The 17,333-nt window shown below is 41.3% G+C and overlaps 1 protein-coding gene across 1 annotated transcript in view; it reads right to left on the reverse strand.

Annotated features, from left to right (window-relative positions):
- LOC308401180 (uncharacterized protein) overlaps window positions 1–17,333 on the reverse strand; it is a 48,239-nt gene that overhangs the window by 28,205 nt on the left and 2,701 nt on the right. Inside the window, exons 2-27 of the mRNA XM_080889302.1 lie at window positions 15,796–15,975; window positions 15,126–15,242; window positions 14,427–14,576; window positions 14,190–14,342; window positions 13,763–13,978; window positions 11,720–11,824; window positions 11,006–11,150; window positions 10,660–10,871; window positions 10,244–10,462; window positions 10,016–10,122; window positions 8,244–8,397; window positions 7,784–7,883; window positions 7,422–7,594; window positions 5,944–6,180; window positions 5,634–5,809; window positions 5,219–5,339; window positions 4,787–4,937; window positions 4,433–4,572; window positions 4,102–4,248; window positions 3,604–3,732; window positions 2,991–3,146; window positions 2,133–2,249; window positions 1,859–2,020; window positions 1,448–1,666; window positions 1,080–1,238; window positions 611–745 (exon numbers count right to left, since the gene is read on the reverse strand). Of these exons, the coding sequence (XP_080745428.1) occupies window positions 611–745; window positions 1,080–1,238; window positions 1,448–1,666; window positions 1,859–2,020; window positions 2,133–2,249; window positions 2,991–3,146; window positions 3,604–3,732; window positions 4,102–4,248; window positions 4,433–4,572; window positions 4,787–4,937; window positions 5,219–5,339; window positions 5,634–5,809; window positions 5,944–6,180; window positions 7,422–7,594; window positions 7,784–7,883; window positions 8,244–8,397; window positions 10,016–10,122; window positions 10,244–10,462; window positions 10,660–10,871; window positions 11,006–11,150; window positions 11,720–11,824; window positions 13,763–13,978; window positions 14,190–14,342; window positions 14,427–14,576; window positions 15,126–15,228 (3,886 nt within the window). The 5' untranslated portion in view covers window positions 15,229–15,242; window positions 15,796–15,975. The remainder of the gene's footprint in view (window positions 1–610; window positions 746–1,079; window positions 1,239–1,447; window positions 1,667–1,858; window positions 2,021–2,132; window positions 2,250–2,990; window positions 3,147–3,603; window positions 3,733–4,101; window positions 4,249–4,432; window positions 4,573–4,786; window positions 4,938–5,218; window positions 5,340–5,633; window positions 5,810–5,943; window positions 6,181–7,421; window positions 7,595–7,783; window positions 7,884–8,243; window positions 8,398–10,015; window positions 10,123–10,243; window positions 10,463–10,659; window positions 10,872–11,005; window positions 11,151–11,719; window positions 11,825–13,762; window positions 13,979–14,189; window positions 14,343–14,426; window positions 14,577–15,125; window positions 15,243–15,795; window positions 15,976–17,333) is intronic.

Genomic DNA, 17,333 nt, shown 5'->3' on the forward strand with positions numbered 1-17,333 from the left:
CTCACAGCTTTTCCTTTACGTTTGAAGGAATGTTATTACTTGCAAATCTGTTCTTTTAGGCTCGTATATCAACAGTGTTACTTTTATGTGCCTCACCACCCAGCCATCTGCAGCTCTTTATCGCCCATTCGCTCTACTGTATTGTAAAGTCACCTTGTTATGTAAAGTGACGGGAGATGGAAATGAAGTCTATTTAAATAAAATCGAATGCCCTTGCCATTGGTTTAAGGTGGGGAATTTGAACCTTTCAGAGTGAGATTTATTTGGGGGGTTTTGTGCTGCCACTAATGTTTTTTTTAGTGCGCTTATTTGACAAACTATATTTCTCTCCTTATTTATAGAGCAAGCCATTAAACACTAAAACTAAGCATTCATCATTCAAACCACTTTAATGTGATTTAACATTTCAGCCATAATTTTCTGACCGAATCGCTAAATAAACCGAGACTAAACGGGAATCAAACCAAATTACATCACACAACCTGCACCAATCAGATGAAGTAAGTTGTGTGTCTTACCATTTTCAAAAAATTAGGCTATCATGTCTGAGCAATGAAGATAACTAAAGTATCACATTAAGTGCATAAGTTCACTGCCAGGATTTACCCACCCCTAGGGCATATATCTCCTCTGTAGGTGGAACACGCATACTGTGGCGTCTTGAGACTCGGCGGTGAATCAGTCACAGTCTGATCTAAATCTTCCCGTGACACTGCTGCTGCTTTGATCCCACTAGCATCTCTCCCTGTAACACAACATGGCAGATAAAGCATGAAAAATAGTTGAGTTATAATCTTTGTCTACCAGACAGGACGCCAAAGAGGAGCCTCATTTTTTTTCTCTACAATGCCTAATAAACCATTTTGTCAGGGGCGGACAATGTAACATTGTATGGCAATGATTAATTGCAGAATACTTAAGGTCAACCATGAAAAGCCACTGTCTTGTGGGATATTTATCACTACTTCTAAAGCTCTGCACTGTGGTAGACCAGTTTGAGCAAAGTGATGTACTGCCCTTATAAACGACGCATATGGTGTCTTTACAAACAGGAGAACACTATATTTTATCAGAATTACCTGAGTTATTAAAACAGGGCAGGTTTTGCATCCAGGTGGCGTTCGTCCTTATGGTGGAACCCTCTAGTATTTTCAGAAGACAGCTGGACAAAGATGAGTTAGCTCGAGGTGTGGGACTATCTGCACCTCCAGAACAGAAGAACCCCGCAAAACACAGACCTAACACAGAGAGGAATTAGAAAAGACTCTAAAGCAGCTGCTTATGAGACCCCAAAAAGTTGTTATGGGCAGAAATTCAGCAGACATGACTAATGGGAGCTGTGCAACTCCTGAATCTGCACTTAGGGTACTTGAGGTAAAGCTGAATAATAAAATATTGTATTCAATAGACAATTTATAACAGTCTCATGACTGGTCTAATTCTCCACCTGTGGGCTGTGAGGCTCCAGGATTCAGGCAGTATTTCCCTGGGGGACAAGGACGGCATTGGGAGAGAGAGAGTGCGCCGAGCTCGGGAAAGAAGCTGCCAACAGGACAGGGTGTGGGAGACCCACTTCCCTGAGGGCAGAAATGTCCCATGGGACAAACATCTCCATAAGTCTGGGAGACAGGAGAAGGCTCAGTGGATCCCGGGGAACAAAAATGTCCTGTAGTAAACAATGTGGTTAGACAACTCACAGAGGACGCTGAAACATTTACAGTTTAAAACATTGTAGGAAAACTGAGTTATTCAGTGGAAGCCACAGCTTAACATAGCACAGGCATACAGCAAAGATATAGAAAATCCAATCTTTCAGTTGTCTGACAAGAATTCCCAAGGTGATTATGGGCTGTCAGACCTGGGCTGCAGGGTCCAGACGGCTCTGTCAGAGCGCTGCTGTTACAAAAAGAGCCAGAGGGGCAGGGGGAGCAGTCACTTAGGGACGTCCTGCCAGCTGATGGACTGACGTGGCCGATTGGACATGGAGATGGCACGGAGGAACCTTTCAGACAGTAAAAACCTAGACAAGGTAGCATGTCTCATTTAATAATTAACATCAGTTTAAACATCATCTGTTTGTCTCTTTATAAAAAAATGATATAAAAATAACATATGTGTCATTTTTGCATTACCCGCTGGACAGCTGTTACAAGCCGGATGTCCAGACAAGGACTGAAATGTGCCAGGAGTACAGCCAGTCGGCTCCGCGCTACCACGCGGGCACGCATAGCCAGGTGGGCACTGGTGACCTGCCAAGCACATAATGAAAAATCCAAACTGTCATTGTTTACAATGAAAACAAAATTTGAAAAAAAAAACAAAACAGAAAATGATAGTGCTGCCATGATACATCCTCTTAATTTCTTTTATGTACCAATTATGCATGAAATAAGCACATCTCGTGTATTTTCCCAGGCTCAGTGTCCATGGAAACAAAGCAATGAAAAGGACAGTGGCTCTTATCAGTATTACCGCTGTACAACAATCCTGTGGGAGGAAAGGAGAGCAGAAAGCGGGCTCAGCAGCAGGTGCTTTGTCTTGACAGACATGAGCTTGTGGCTATTTATAGGTTCTGCCCCATTTCATGCTCAAATTAGCAAAACATCTTTATAATAAAAGGTAAAAAGGCAACAAAGAATCTCTAGGTGCACGTGTAATATAACAGGAGAAGGATAGTTTATGGGCGGGATAAAAACCGAGCATCTTTTACTATGTAGATTATTACAGAAGCAAGCCTCAAAGTAGAACGTTATAGTTAAAATGACAGACAAAAGAGCTGATTCTAGTTAAATGGCAAATTTAAACGTGTAAAATGAAAACAATCTGGTTATTCTAGTTAAGACAACATATGTTGTCTCAAAAAATGAAGGGATAAGTTGAAAGTGAGCAAAAGAGATAAAGTTGGCCTATACTGTATGTGATCACATGCTACATGAAAGTGCAAAGACCACTGTTAAGCCTGAGTTGACCCGCAGTGATGTGTACTCCACCTGGCTGATGTCCAGACGCTGATCCTGCTGGACAGAACCACCCAGGGGGACAGAGGAGGTCAGCAGAAGTCTGAGCCCATGAAGGGCAGTAAGAGCCTGGGTAACAAGCTTCACAGTCCGCCTCGGACTCAGCCGCAGACCTCGCAGAGAAGGTGCCTGAATGGAGAAAACAAATGATCATGGAAGTACATAGACACAGACAAAGAAAGACAAAAATACAAAAGACACAGCTTGGAATAACTGTCATTTTTCACACTGAAGTAGAAAAAATGACAGTAGTAAAAATGTCAGTAGCAGGCTCCATTAATTCACCTGGTTAAGTAGCTAGCTGCTCATCATGACCGCTTTATTGGACTGCTGTTGAGTTTTATGACCTTCTCTAAAGTTCTGGATAAATAAGCCATTATACTTTACCTCTGAGAGCTTTATGTCATTGTATACCACCTTTGGAGACAGTGTAATAAAAACCAAGCGTATTTGTAAAACGCTATAGCTGATGCTGTTGATGAACATATTCATCATACAGCTTTATCACAAAACTTTCAGAGTAATCGAAATAATTTTGTCCTTATTTTTTCCAAGGTCTTTCTTGACTGTCTCTTGTTTTCTTTACCTGGAGGACATGGGCTGGGCTTTGCACTCCCTCTAGGACAATAGTAGCCTTCAGGACACACATCTCCATGGAACTGACCCAGGGTTGATTCACCAGGAAGTGGGGATGGAGTTAGGATATCTCCTGTAACTGAGACAATAGACCTTTATTGGATGTCATTACTCATTAGGTAGGTGAATGACCTAAAAGGCCAGAGCCATTTTCTGCAATCACAGAAAGAAAAATAATAAGTGATGTAGTGGGGACTGGTAAATGTTTCGTGAAGACCTTCTCAGCTGTGCTGAGTCAAAGGGCATGAAAATGTTAAATAAAACCTGGAGTGCACCGAAAGAAAATTCTGCACAGAAAGATATTTTTCAAGCTGTGTCAGATGACCTTAACTTTTTTGTTGTTGTTGTTGTTGTTGTATTTCAAATACCATTACTAAAAAAAACTAGTTTTGCATGTTTTATGCATTTATTAACACTATGTAAAGGGCAAGAAGAAGAAAACTGTCACCTGTGGTATTACCCCAAGGCGTGGCAGATCTGGATCCTTCTCTGCAGTAGAAGCCGGGGTTGCAAAGCCCAGATGGGAAGGAGAGACCATCCTTGGCACAGAAGTGGCCTGGCAAACAAGGCTGACATGCTTCCAAGGAAACCGCTCCTGGCAAACCAAGTTCATACATTTATTATAAAATGGAAAACTAAAAATAAAAGTTAAACATTTCAACTCCACATGGTAGTTATCTTAGGAGACACTTAACAGTTTGTAACTTAAGCTACTGTAAGTCTGGGTATAATGTTCCAGTGTCAAAAACACTGAGTAATTAGTCAGTATTACATGTCACCTTCTATGGAGCTGAAAGTGCCTGCAGGGCAGGGAATCATGTAGCTGGTACCCTGTGGGCAATAGGACCCAGCAGAGCAGCGGCCTCCTGTTGGGTGATCCTCTGGTTGGGGAGAAACAGAACCCTGGATACAAAGGTAACTAAGTGCAGAGAGATGATGAGGATAGAGGTGATTGCAAGGGGTATGTGGGATTAAGGAAGTAATAGATAACAGAAGGACAGACAGGACGAGATGGAACATATAAGGAGATTTAATTACAGAAGGGGACGGTATAAAAATATAGGGAACGAAAATTTCTTTCTTAATCTGGCTGACCGCTTAATGAAGTGTGCGTTTAGTTAGCCTGTGTTTACCCAGCAGAGCAGACCCCAGTAGGAGCAGCCAATCCAGAGGAACTGCAGTATCTCCCTGGAGGGCAGAGCTCACAGTCTGACTTATTGGACAACCCCATCTGCCTGCTGAGGGTGCCAGCTGGGCACGGGAATGCTACACCATCCTGCGTTCCTGTAGATAAATACGTATAATAACTACAGATTGCCCCTGAATACACATCACTGAACAGTTTGTAAAGACCCCTCTTATCTTGATTATGCTCTATAATGGTCATTTACATAATTAAAAAGCCATTTTGTGTTAGTCTTCTATTAGTGTGCGCACAAAACAAGAGCAACACTATATTTAGTATTTGGCACTCATGTCACACATATCTTTATTTTATTATGCAAATGATAACCTTGTACATTTCTCATGAATGTATTACAGCAGTGATACTAATCTTCACCTACCTGATGGGCAGTAATGTCCTTTAGGACACAGCATGGGAGTGTGAGTCCCTGACACATGCCCAGTGTCAACATCCACTAAGCCAACACAGAAAAATCCTGCAGGACACTTAACACAGTCTGGCTGTAAAGAAACAAATGATGCAGAGTTTTCTACACATTACATACAAAATGATAACTACACTAATATCAGCAGATGTTAGAATTGGATGCCAGCCTCACAATAAATAAAAACCCACCTTCTGTTGCTCATATATAGTTAGTTATTAACCTTATTCCAGATTTACTTTTTTAAATATTTTTCAAAACAGCATATCAGCCTATATATGGCTTGTACACGATCACAGTCATGACAGCTGTATAGTATGTGCACTTTGCCTATTAAAAATAAGCAACCATTCATCTTCATGTTTCTCACCTGTCCTGGTAAATTTTGGTAGGTCCCTGGCAAGCAGGGTACCTGTCTATCAGAACCAGGTGGGCATCTGCTTCCAGGTGAGCAGGTTTTTGAATTTTTTTTTCCGCCTGGACAATAAGAGCCAGCTGGGCACATATGAGAAGGGAAAGAGAGCCCTCTGGTGTCACACATGAAACCTAAAAACATAAGCAACACTGTTAAGCAGATACAGATGTAATATGAAGGTATTATTACCCTATAATTACCCTTCACTTACATTCAAAGAATGTAAGTGAAGCTTTATCTTCTTGAAAATGCAACCATTTCCAACCTGGAGGACAATGCAGGCAGTCACTAAGATGACTGTTTCTGGTTTGGTTGCTGTAATGACCTGGTGGACAGGGAACTGGTGCTGATGAGCCCTGGGCACAGTAATGACCTTTAGGACATCTGTCACCTGTGACCCCACCATCCTCCGGTGTGCGTGACCAGGCCCCAGAGACACAGTAATACCCTGCGCCACACTGACCTGATGGAGCACCTTTCCCATGATGTGCACAGAAAAAGCCTGGTTTGAGAAGAAATAATGTTGATATCAACTCGAAGGGAATATTACCACCAACAACACCAGGAAATGAAAATGAATAAAAAGTACTGTATATGGTATCAGTTTTAATGGAGAGAGACAGAATATCAACCAAAAATCCAGAAAAAAAACCCTGCATTGCATAAAAGCTATAACATTACGTGCATGATATTGAGTGAAATGGGCATTTCATCCTCAAGCAAAACATGGCTATTTTTGGTAAGAGGTTTCCTCTTTAGGTTTCTTGGCTGCTGTTACCTTGGTGGTATATTTTGTGTCACTGCTGGATGACCCATCCACAAATCATCTTAAATGTTATGGCTGAGAAAAGGAGGTTCCTGTGCAAAATGTTGTGGTACATGTCCCTGCTAAGTTGCCCTGTACCCTTAGAAGAACATGAACCCAAAGCATAATGTTTCTACTTCCATGCTTCACTATGGGGATGATGTTCTTTGTGTCATAGTCAGCATTTCTCTTCCTCCAAACACAGCAGTTTGAGTTGAGGCGAAGAGCTCAATTTCGGTTTCTTCTGACCTCAGCACTTTCTCCCTAAGCCTTCTCTGAAACATTTAGATGCGCACTGGCAAACTTAAGATGGGTCTGTAAATGTGCCTTCTTGAGCAGGAGACACCGTAATATATTACCAGTGTTGTTCTTGGTGATTGTGGTCCCAACTATCTTCTGATCATTAATACACTCCTCTCATGCAGTTTTGGTCTGATCCACCATCTTTCTCATGATCATCCTCACCCCATGAGGCAGGATCTTGCATGGACTCCATCTGACATGCATTTTATATTTTTTTTTTTCATTTCTGAAACAGTTATCACCTCCTCACGAAGCTTCTTGATGATGATCTTGTACATCTTGTCCCTGACCTCCTTTGAAACCCTCTTTGGCTGAGATCAAGAGTTTCTGTTTCTGATTGATTGATTGATTGATTGATTGATTGATCTGTGACAGCCAGAATTCTGGCTGTGTTGTATGGGATCTAATATCTATTTCCCTCAATAACATGCAATTCATATGTGTTTTATACAGTTTTATACAAATACTTTTTTATAATGTATTGTGTCTCTCTCCATTTAAATGAAACTACCATAACAATTATACACTGTTCATCTTATTTTAAGTGAGCAAAATATACAATGTTAAATTACACCCTGGGCCAACTACTTAACCTTTAATACAGTGACATTTAATTGCCATAAATGATGTGTGACCTGGAGGGCAGGGAAGACAGTCCTGGGGTTTTGCCATCTGAGTGTGGGGATTGATAGTTCCAACTGGACAGGGGTACTGGTGTTCGGCCCAGGTCCCAGATGGACAGTAATGACCCACTGGACACTCATAACTCTCTGTCAGAGAGCCATTAATTGTGCCAGGACAATAAAAGCTATGCAGACAAAAACAGGATTGAATAATTTATCTTGTAGCAACAAAACTTGAATGTAATTGTGTATACATGTATATACAGTATAAAAATCACTCATGCACTACTCTATGTACAGTTACAGGTCTTGGTTATTTTTCTGTATCTGTTTACAGTCTCAAGTGACTGTGCAAGGCTGATAAGTGAGTTTACCCCTGAGGACAGGCACTGCAGCTGGCTTGGCCATCTTCTGTGCTGATGGTTCCCAAGGGGCAGTGCTGAGGAGCCACAGAGCCCTCAGAGCAGTAATAACCTGGTTGTGTGAAGACAAGAGTCATGAAATAGATGCACACTGAAGCACAAACTAAGACATGCACAATCCACAGGAGAGAGGCTTTGATTTCCAGTGTGAGTCGAGTAGCTGCTTATGTGTAGCTCTATTATAATGAAAGAGTTTTGCTTACCTTTTCATTAAACTTGCTTATGTGAACTTTAAACCTCCCAATCCATTCGCACTTCCAACAGTGTTAACGCTGCCTGATTAAATCATCCAGACATTTCTTTTTGTTTTGTTTTTTATATTTGTTTTTAATCTGTCCTGGTATATTTTATTTTGACCAGGTTCTGCTGGGTTTTTGAATAGTAAGCTACAGATGCAAGGGGATCTGATCACCTTTTGGGCACGGCCCTCCGTGGCTGTCTCTCAAAGGAGGTTCAGGACGCTCTGCACCCCCAGAGCAGAAGAAACCTTGCCAGCATTTTCCTGAAGGTGCCGAGAGCCCCGCAGCATCACAGTAGTAACCTGGGAAACATGGCTGACAGTCCTCCTGAGAGGAATAATGATAAAAACAAAGAGGGAGAGGGATTAGGGAAAGAGAAAGACAGCCGATAAGAAAAAGAAAAACATGCTTTGTTGCAATATTAATATTGAACTACACATCTACTTGCTATTACAGTGAATGACAGAAATAATCATGTAAGTTACTGTGTAAACAGTTTTTCACAATTGCTAAGATCCATTCCTTAAACCCTTAACGACGTATCTCAAAATTGTAAACAAAAAACCGCAATGAAACAATCAAATCATCCACACAATCATCAAAACAAAAACACTGCTCAGTATTCATTATGCACCAGAGCAAAACACATTGTTCAGGACACGGAGTTCTCATGTCTCATGTTGTTTTTAAGTCTTGCAAACGTTATGCGGCTAATTTATAAATGCATAAAAATGATTCAAATATTAAATAAAAGCCATAATGAACAAAATGTTGAGCTTCCTTTAAGATAACACGGTAAAGAATCAAGACGACAGATTATGGTGGCAGAGAGGATGTGCTAAGATTAGGTTGTTCACTTTGTTCTACATCCAGTAATCACACAATGTATTCTATATGAAGTGTTACATATTGTGCTATTTGTCTTCTACTTTTAATTGCTCATATCAACCTTCAACTTACCTTTGCTTGCTGTATATTCTGAACAGGCTTACATCAGTTTCATCACATCTGTGCTGTAGTTGTCTTTTCAACTTCAGTGTGAATCACTGTGGACCATCTAGTTTGGTAATGTTTTTAGGTTTTACAAAATGAGATCAAAGTGTGTCTAAAAAAGTGAAAACTGTTCAAATTTTGATTGACTCAATAAACTGGATTTGGATATTGAGAATTTACTTCAGAGAATAGGAGTCAGTGTGGAGGATTGAGTGAACCGATGTATCTCTCAGGTCCTGTCTCGGGGCTTTGCTGGATTTTTCCCTTATTTTTAGGACATGATTTTCATCTGCTTTACTTTTTTAGGTCTGACACTTATTCCTTTGTCCTGCACCTGTTTTTCATGGACACACGGCACACCATGTCAAGATATGCCAGGTTTTCAGCTAATAGCACTTTGGAAATCACCTTGTTGGTTCAAAAACACTATTTTATGCCTGCCATACTGTGTTATCTTTGGCATTTTTCATAGATTTCCTAAAGCAATGGGAACAAATGATGTGTTTCGTGACAGGCTGCTAATAACAAAGTGCCTAAAGATAGAATTTAAAATGGGCTCTTTGCTAAGGTCACTATTATGTATAAATACAGCACTGTTAAGTGCCTTTTTATGCTTGAATGATTCCAAAGTCTGTGAATTAACAAAAAGAAAAACATTCATCTGAAAATGGTCTGGATGGAAAATGAGTGGGGGGGAAAAGTAGACAATGTCTAAACAAAAACTTTGAAAGGCCTTCAGAAATTTAGGAAAACTAGTGTCATTCCTTCAAAGCAAAACATACAGAAATGAGGGGTGATGTCAGATTTTAATTCTAAACTAAATAAATTAGCAACTTTTCAAAACATCAAGTAAAGAATTATGAGAATATTTCCACTTTTTCATCTTAGTTTTGATAGGAAAGCCAGGACAGCCTTTGAGTGTAATAATTTGAGTATGTTGAGTTAAAGCTACCTCTGAGACTAATTTGGTCTGGTTAGAAAATGTTCCTTGTGGACACGGCAGAGGCTTAACCGTGGCCTGGGGACAGTAATGACCAGCAGGACATGGCCCTCCTTCTTCTGGTGAGAGACACAGCATCAGCAATCAAATGTTGCCACATATAAGTAAGACAACACATAGTATTACCAGAATGTAATTTGCTTTATTGCAGTTCTTGCAGTTCTAAAGAAGCATGTTCACCTGCAGCCACTGAGAAAGGCTGTGGAGAGATGTTTCCATATGAGCAGTAATATCCTTTCTGACACGGCCCAGTGACAGCTGTGCCATTTCTGGAAGAGCAGTAATGGCCGGCGTCACACTGCCTGCACTGCAAGACAGACTCATAGCCGGGGTCAGGACCATAAGTTCCCTCTGGACAGCTTCTCAAGTCAAATCCAGTTCCTTGGGGGCAGTAAAAGCCTGCAGGTCATAAAACAAACAAAGGGAAATTTGGAAATAAAGGATTAAGGATAAAAAAAATATCAAATTTCTTTGTTGTTGTTTTTTTTTGGGGGGGGGGAGGGGGGGATTTAGCAGAATTTCTCTTGATAATTTAATTAAAATAGCTTACAAATGCCACTGTATTATAAGGACATCCAAAACAGCAAATCACAAACCTGCAGGACAAAGGTACAACGAGCCAGACACACAATACCAGCCTGGCAGACAAGGTTCACACTGAGTAGCATGTGTAACAGCCACATATGTCCCTGGTTCACAGGGCACAGGTTGAACAGTTCCCTCAGGGCAGTAGTAACCCTCAGGACAGGGTCCCCCTGTATTTCCATCAGTGGGAGTAGATCTGACAGCTCCCTCTATGCAGTAGTATCTGCATAAGGAAAAGACAGCATGAAAATTCTGGGGATAAAAATGATATTTACATTATTTGCTATATGGATATATATATAACAAAGACGATGATGATGTGATGGTTATTTCTTTAATCATCACAATCTGGTGTACCCTGCACGACAGGACCCACTGGGTTTTGTAAGGCCAGCAGAGTTGCAATAAAAACCCCCAGGACAGGGTTTGCAATCCTCCTGGCTATGCAGTCCTGAGCTGTTTGACCAGCTCCCTTCAGGGCACGCTTCAGGACCTGTGGTGCCTGCAAAGATGGCACAAGCACAAAAACACATCTTGATTCCAAGAAGCAGAATGACTGCCACACTACAATAAAGACAGCAGTTATTAAACGTAGCAAAAAATTTAATTTAAGACACTGTACTCAAAATTCAGCTACAACTAAATAACTGACATGCACCCACTGTTGGGTCCAGGGTTGAGGAATTTAGGGCAAGATGTAGCTGCAGGCTAAACAAGAAGTTTACCTTACAGCTGCATTTTTAAGATATGTGTCAATGACTTAAGTTGAAGAGAACAAGCACACAAATTAATTTAATGAGAACTATATCAAAAGTTGCAAGAAAACATGTTTTTGAACTTCCTTTAGCGCTCTAAATGCTAATTAGTGTGACTAAAACTTGGCAGCCACAGACTATAAAAGAGCAGAATGTTAATATCCTCACACAGTATAAATTTGGTTACATTAGCTTAAAAAGCAAGCTGCATCAGCACTGTGTTACAAAAAAAAGTGATGTGTATCTCTGAAACTTGCATCATCAGTACAGCAGCAACTGTGGGCGACTGCTTGTTCGGGGAAGACAGATGAGGTACCTGAGGGGCAGTAGTGACCAGGTGGACACAGGGAACCTGAGAGTCCATCCAGTGGCCTGGGAGAGGAGGCACCCTTTCTGCACCAATATCCAGCATGGCATGGTCCTGTGGGTAAAAGAATGTCACAACACATTTCATCGTACAGTCACATAAATATATCTGCAGTCCTGCAGTACACACTAGACGCTGCACCTTCTGGGTTTTACAACTGGATCACCAAACTAGGTCACCAAGATTAGCTTTTGATATATGATTTTGACTTACATACCCCAGGCCAAATACAGTAAATCCAAAGCTATTTTCACTAAAGTTGAGAAAACAATGTTTATTTTTGCATTTTGGGTGAAGAGACACGTGGGATCATTGTTTTGAACTTTGCAAAAGCACTTCAAATAGCTTATCTAACAAGACATAATGAACAGCATGAGTTTTGTGGGATTTACTGTGAAGTATTTTCAGTAAGACATAGTAGAGAAGAGAAGAGAAGAGAAGAGAAGAGAAGAGAAGAGAAGAGAAGAGAAGAGAAGAGAAGAGAAGAGAAGAGAAGAGAAGAGAAGAGAAGATGAAACAATTCCAACAGTTACATAAAGAAAAACAGAAACATATACTCACAAACACACCCCACAAAAACAGAAAAATGTACAATTTTCAAAAACTAAGAACAAGCAAATCATTATTCACTGTACACAAGACATTGAAATGAAAATATCAAAATCTGCCATCATTTTATAATGAGTCAATTCTATCTTGATATGTGCAGACACCACACCTTGAAGATAAGGTCAACATCTGTAGACCCTGTTCCTTTCATTTTGTTTCTCCTGGTTAGCCAGATTCCCATTTTTGCCTGACTTATGAGAAAGTTGGAAAGACAAATCTGCTTCCTCTGTGCTGATCTGTATTTGGGACCACAAATGAACATTGTATTGTCCGGCACCTGTCCATATCCAGCCAATCACTCTTCCAGCAATTTAAAGAGGGAAACTAGGACATTCAACCCACAAATGTTGCAGGTTCTTCTTAGATTGAAAAAAAAAAAACCACACAGTTACCCTCTACTCTTTGATCTGTATGTGTTAAATGTCTGTCTGCGGCCACTGCCCCATACACCACCCTTCACTGGAGAGCCACGCTACGTTTCATTGGATCGGTTTGTACATAGACCTCCAGCTGTCTCTAGGATAAGAACCTCTTACACTTCAAAAACTCAAAATCTAACCAAGTATATTTGTCTTATTTCTAGTCGAAATATCTCATTACACTTAAAATAAGACACATTCAGCTACAGAGTAACATTTCAGTGAGATTTAGGAACTCGTTTTTAGACAGTACATCTTGAAACTGGAGAATTTTCACTTGTTCCACTGGCATTTTTCACTTATTTCAAGCAAAAATATATTGTATTAAGTGAGAAAACTGAATGAGAAGCCACTTCCAATACAAAGACACCCTTTGCGTATCACCCTGTCAATATCTTTTCTTCAACCAAAATCTTTTCTGTTTACTGAGTTGCTTATACCCTACCATCCTAATTATTTTCAATACTGAGTTTATGAACATCAGACACGGTGATCCACGTTGATGGCACAAATAAAGGTGAACTGATGCTCATTTCAACCAACAGGTGAACTAACTGTTCCTCATGGAGAAAGACAACCACAGCCTTGTTCATCCAAGAGCCGTAAGTAATGTTCTTGTGATCTACCGGTTCACCAGCAGCTAGGAGAACCTGCTCCACAGTATACTGCTGGGGAGCCACAACACTGGCCCCTTTTATAACTGACAGAAGAGGTGAGCCCTTATTAGGGAACAGCCAGTTAACTTAACCTTGTTCACTCTACATCAAACAATGAAAAAAAAAAACGTATCTTTCCTGTTAAACAACCAAAGGGCGTGAAGAAAATGTATCTGAAATGTCAGTCTAAACTTCCAAAATCCATTTAGCAGCTCCACCCTCTCACCAACCACCTTCACACTCAGTCAGTCACACTCCCAGCATGCAGTGCAAGGAGAGGAGAAGAGAGAAGACTTTCAGATTCTCACCTGCTGGCTCTGACAGTCCAAGAGAAGGACAGTAACGTCCAGATGCACAAGGCATGCAGCCAGCTGAGCTGTCTATATGCTCTCTTGGGTTAAAGGAGCCTATGGGGCAAGGGTGTTGGTTGGGCAGAGCTGTACCTGGAGGACAGTAATGTCCCTTAGGGCAGGGCCTCAGCAAGGACACATTAGCTGCACCCAATCTTGAATCACAGTAGTAACCTTAAAAGAGAGATTTTTTTAAATTAACAATATCAATGTGGGAAAAGGGTAAAAAAAAATTACACATTTATATTGGTGGCATTAGGGAAAGTCAACAATCTTGCAAGGATTTAAAAAAAAAAAGCAATCAACTTCAATAAACACTTCTTCAACCACTTATGAAAAGGCTAAATAACAATGTTGAAAAAGTCAAAGGATTTAGGTGTCCTACCTGCCCCACAGATGGCACAGGATGCCTGTTTGTCTCTATCCTGATAGGTTCCTGATGGGCACGGCTCTGGGGATGAACTACCCTCTAAGCAGAAGTGACCAGGAGGACATGGCAGAGCCATAGCCACAGTCTGACCAGGAGGACACCAGTATCCTATGGAGTTTTACAGAAATACAGTAGTGTAAAAAGACAGGACACAGGTGTTCATCGAACATGTGATCAAATTTATGAACTAACCATCGCTGCAGAGTCCAGTTGGAGCCCTGAGGCCTGTTGTTCTGCAGAAGAAGCCTGATGTACAAGGCTGACAGCCCTTCACACTGGTCAGGCCTGACACTGGGGAAAAAGTACCAGCAGGACAAAACTCTGGCTCCCCAGACCCCTCAACTGCAGAGAAAAATAAATGTAGTTTAGGCCACCATTCATTCCTTCTATTCATTCATCCTTTCTGAGTTCCAGTGCCTACACAGGGTTGAGGGGTGTTGGAAATTATAGCCATCCACCACGCAGAATGTATAAGGGAACACTCTACACAGGTCAACAAAAAAACAGAAACATGCTGAGTCATACGTAAACCTGTGGGTAATTCAGGGTGTCCAATCCACCTGACTCATAGTTATAGCTACTTTGGCATCTCCAGTGTACTTAATATGCATGCCAAGGAAGAATGCAGACATAGTGCCACTTTAGAAACTTGGCATTTCAGCCATAGAAACAATTCTAAACTGTTTCTAACACATATCGAGTGTATACTGGGTGTTGGCAAATGTACGTAAACATAGTTTTCCCCATTAAACTTGTGTCTACAGTGTTAACATTGCTGTTGACTCCGTGTATCGTACTTTCCTTTTCACCAAGCCTTTTACTTTGCACTTTGGCTTAAAAAGTTGGCAAGATGTCGATACAATCCTTCCAAGGAAGTAAAGCTGGGCTTACCACAGTATGTCCCAGGTGGACAGATGTTGCCTGTTTCTCCATCTGTTGGTCTGGCCTCAGTGGCTCCTCCTACACAATAATACCCAGGAGAGCAGGGGCCCATTGGCAGAGCTAAACCTTTTGAGCAAAATGACTAAATTGGTTATTTTGATTGTGCACAGCCAAAAAAATATTATCTATAAGTTGGCTAGAGATTGGCATCCCCTCAAATGGAACAACAAGAATATTTCAGAAACCTCCTGGAACTGAACTGTCCAATTTACTTATTTACTTTTTTAAATACATTATACAGCAATGAAATCAGATGCCACAGATTTGTCATAACTGTAACATCGATATACATAGAGGCAGAACACACAACACACAATCTATAGCTGCATAGGCCAAATGGAGAGCCAAACCCATTCTGCACATTGTGTTTATGTGCTGAAAGAAAAATGATTTCCTTGCTACTAAAATTGATCCTTAAGTATGATTTCACTGATTCATCTACACAAGGCATTTTGTAGAAGGTATAGCAGCAACTTTCAACTTCATTCTCAAAGTATTATTTTGATGATATTATTTTATATAATATACATATAATTTTATTTCTTTTTCACAAATTTAGCTGAGAACCTATATGTAACAATATGCCTATTGTAGCCTAGAAAACAGTGTGTTTGTGCACCTGAGACATTACAGAAGGTTCCGGGTGGGCAAGGTAGGGGCTCTGAGCTGCCTAAGGGGCAATAAAATCCTGCCTGGCAGCGCCCCCCTGTGGATGTAGCTGGACAAAGACAGTTGGCATTTGTATAATTGTCAAGGTCAAAGGGCTGGGAGTTCCACGCTGCAGAGACACAGAACCAACCTGAGAGGAACAAACAGCAAGAAACAAAGCAAGATATCACAAACTCTGTGTGATATAGAAAAGATCCTGCAGCTGACACGTCTAAGCATTAGTGAAACATGATTTTCTCAACATATAAAGATATATATATATATATATATATATATATATATATATATATATATATATATATATATATATATATATATATATATATATACACATATATATATACATATATATACATATATACACATATATATACATATATATATATATATATATAAAAAAACACCCAGCACGCCCCTGCGGGCGGTTTATCCTTCAAGCTCGGGTCCTCTACCAGAGGCCTGGGAGCTTGAGGGTCCTGCGCAGTATCTTAGCTGTTCCCAGGACTGCGCTCTTCTGGACAGAGATCTCCGATGTTATTCCCGGGATCTGCTGGAGCCACTCGCCTAGCTTGGGAGTCACCGCACCTAGTGCTCCGATTACCACGGGGACCACCGTTACCTTCACCCTCCACATCCTCTCGAGCTCTTCTCTGAGCCCTTGGTATTTCTCCAGCTTCTCGTGTTCCTTCTTCCTGATATTGCTGTCATTCGGAACCGCTACATCGATCACTACGGCCGTCTTCTTCTGTTTGTCTACCACCACTATGTCCGGTTGGTTAGCCACCACCATTTTGTCCGTCTGTATCTGGAAGTCCCACAGGATCTTAGCTCGGTCATTCTCCACCACCCTTGGGGGCATCTCCCATTTTGACCTCGGGACTTCTAGGTTATACTCGGCACAGATGTTCCTGTACACTATGCCGGCCACTTGGTTATGGCGTTCCATGTATGCCTTGCCTGCTAGCATCTTGCACCCTGCTGTTATGTGCTGGATTGTCTCTGGGGCATCTTTACACAGCCTGCACCTGGGGTCTTGCCTGGTGTGATAGACCCCAGCCTCTATGGATCTTGTACTCAGAGCTTGTTCTTGTGCTGCCATGATTAGTGCCTCTGTGCTGTCTTTCAGTCCAGCTTTGTCCAGCCACTGGTAGGATTTCTGGATATCAGCCACCTCCTCTATCTGCCGGTGGTACATACCGTGCAGGGGCCTGTCCTTCCATGATGGTTCCTCGTCTCCCTCCTCTTTCTTGGGTTTCTGCTGCCTGAGGTATTCACTGAGCACTCGGTCAGTTGGGGCCATCTTCCCAATGTATTCTTGGATGTTCCTTGTCTCATCCTGGACTGTGGTGCTGACACTCACCAGTCCCCGGCCCCCTTCCTTCCGCTTAGCGTACAGCCTCAGGGTGCTGGACTTGGGGTGAAACCCTCCATGCATGGTCAGGAGCTTTCTTGTCTTTATGTCAGTGGCTTCTATCTCCTCCTTTGGCC

This window comes from Rhamphochromis sp. 'chilingali' (assembly GCF_963969265.1).
Source record: "Rhamphochromis sp. 'chilingali' genome assembly, chromosome: 8".
NCBI lineage: Eukaryota > Metazoa > Chordata > Actinopteri > Cichliformes > Cichlidae > Rhamphochromis > Rhamphochromis sp. 'chilingali'.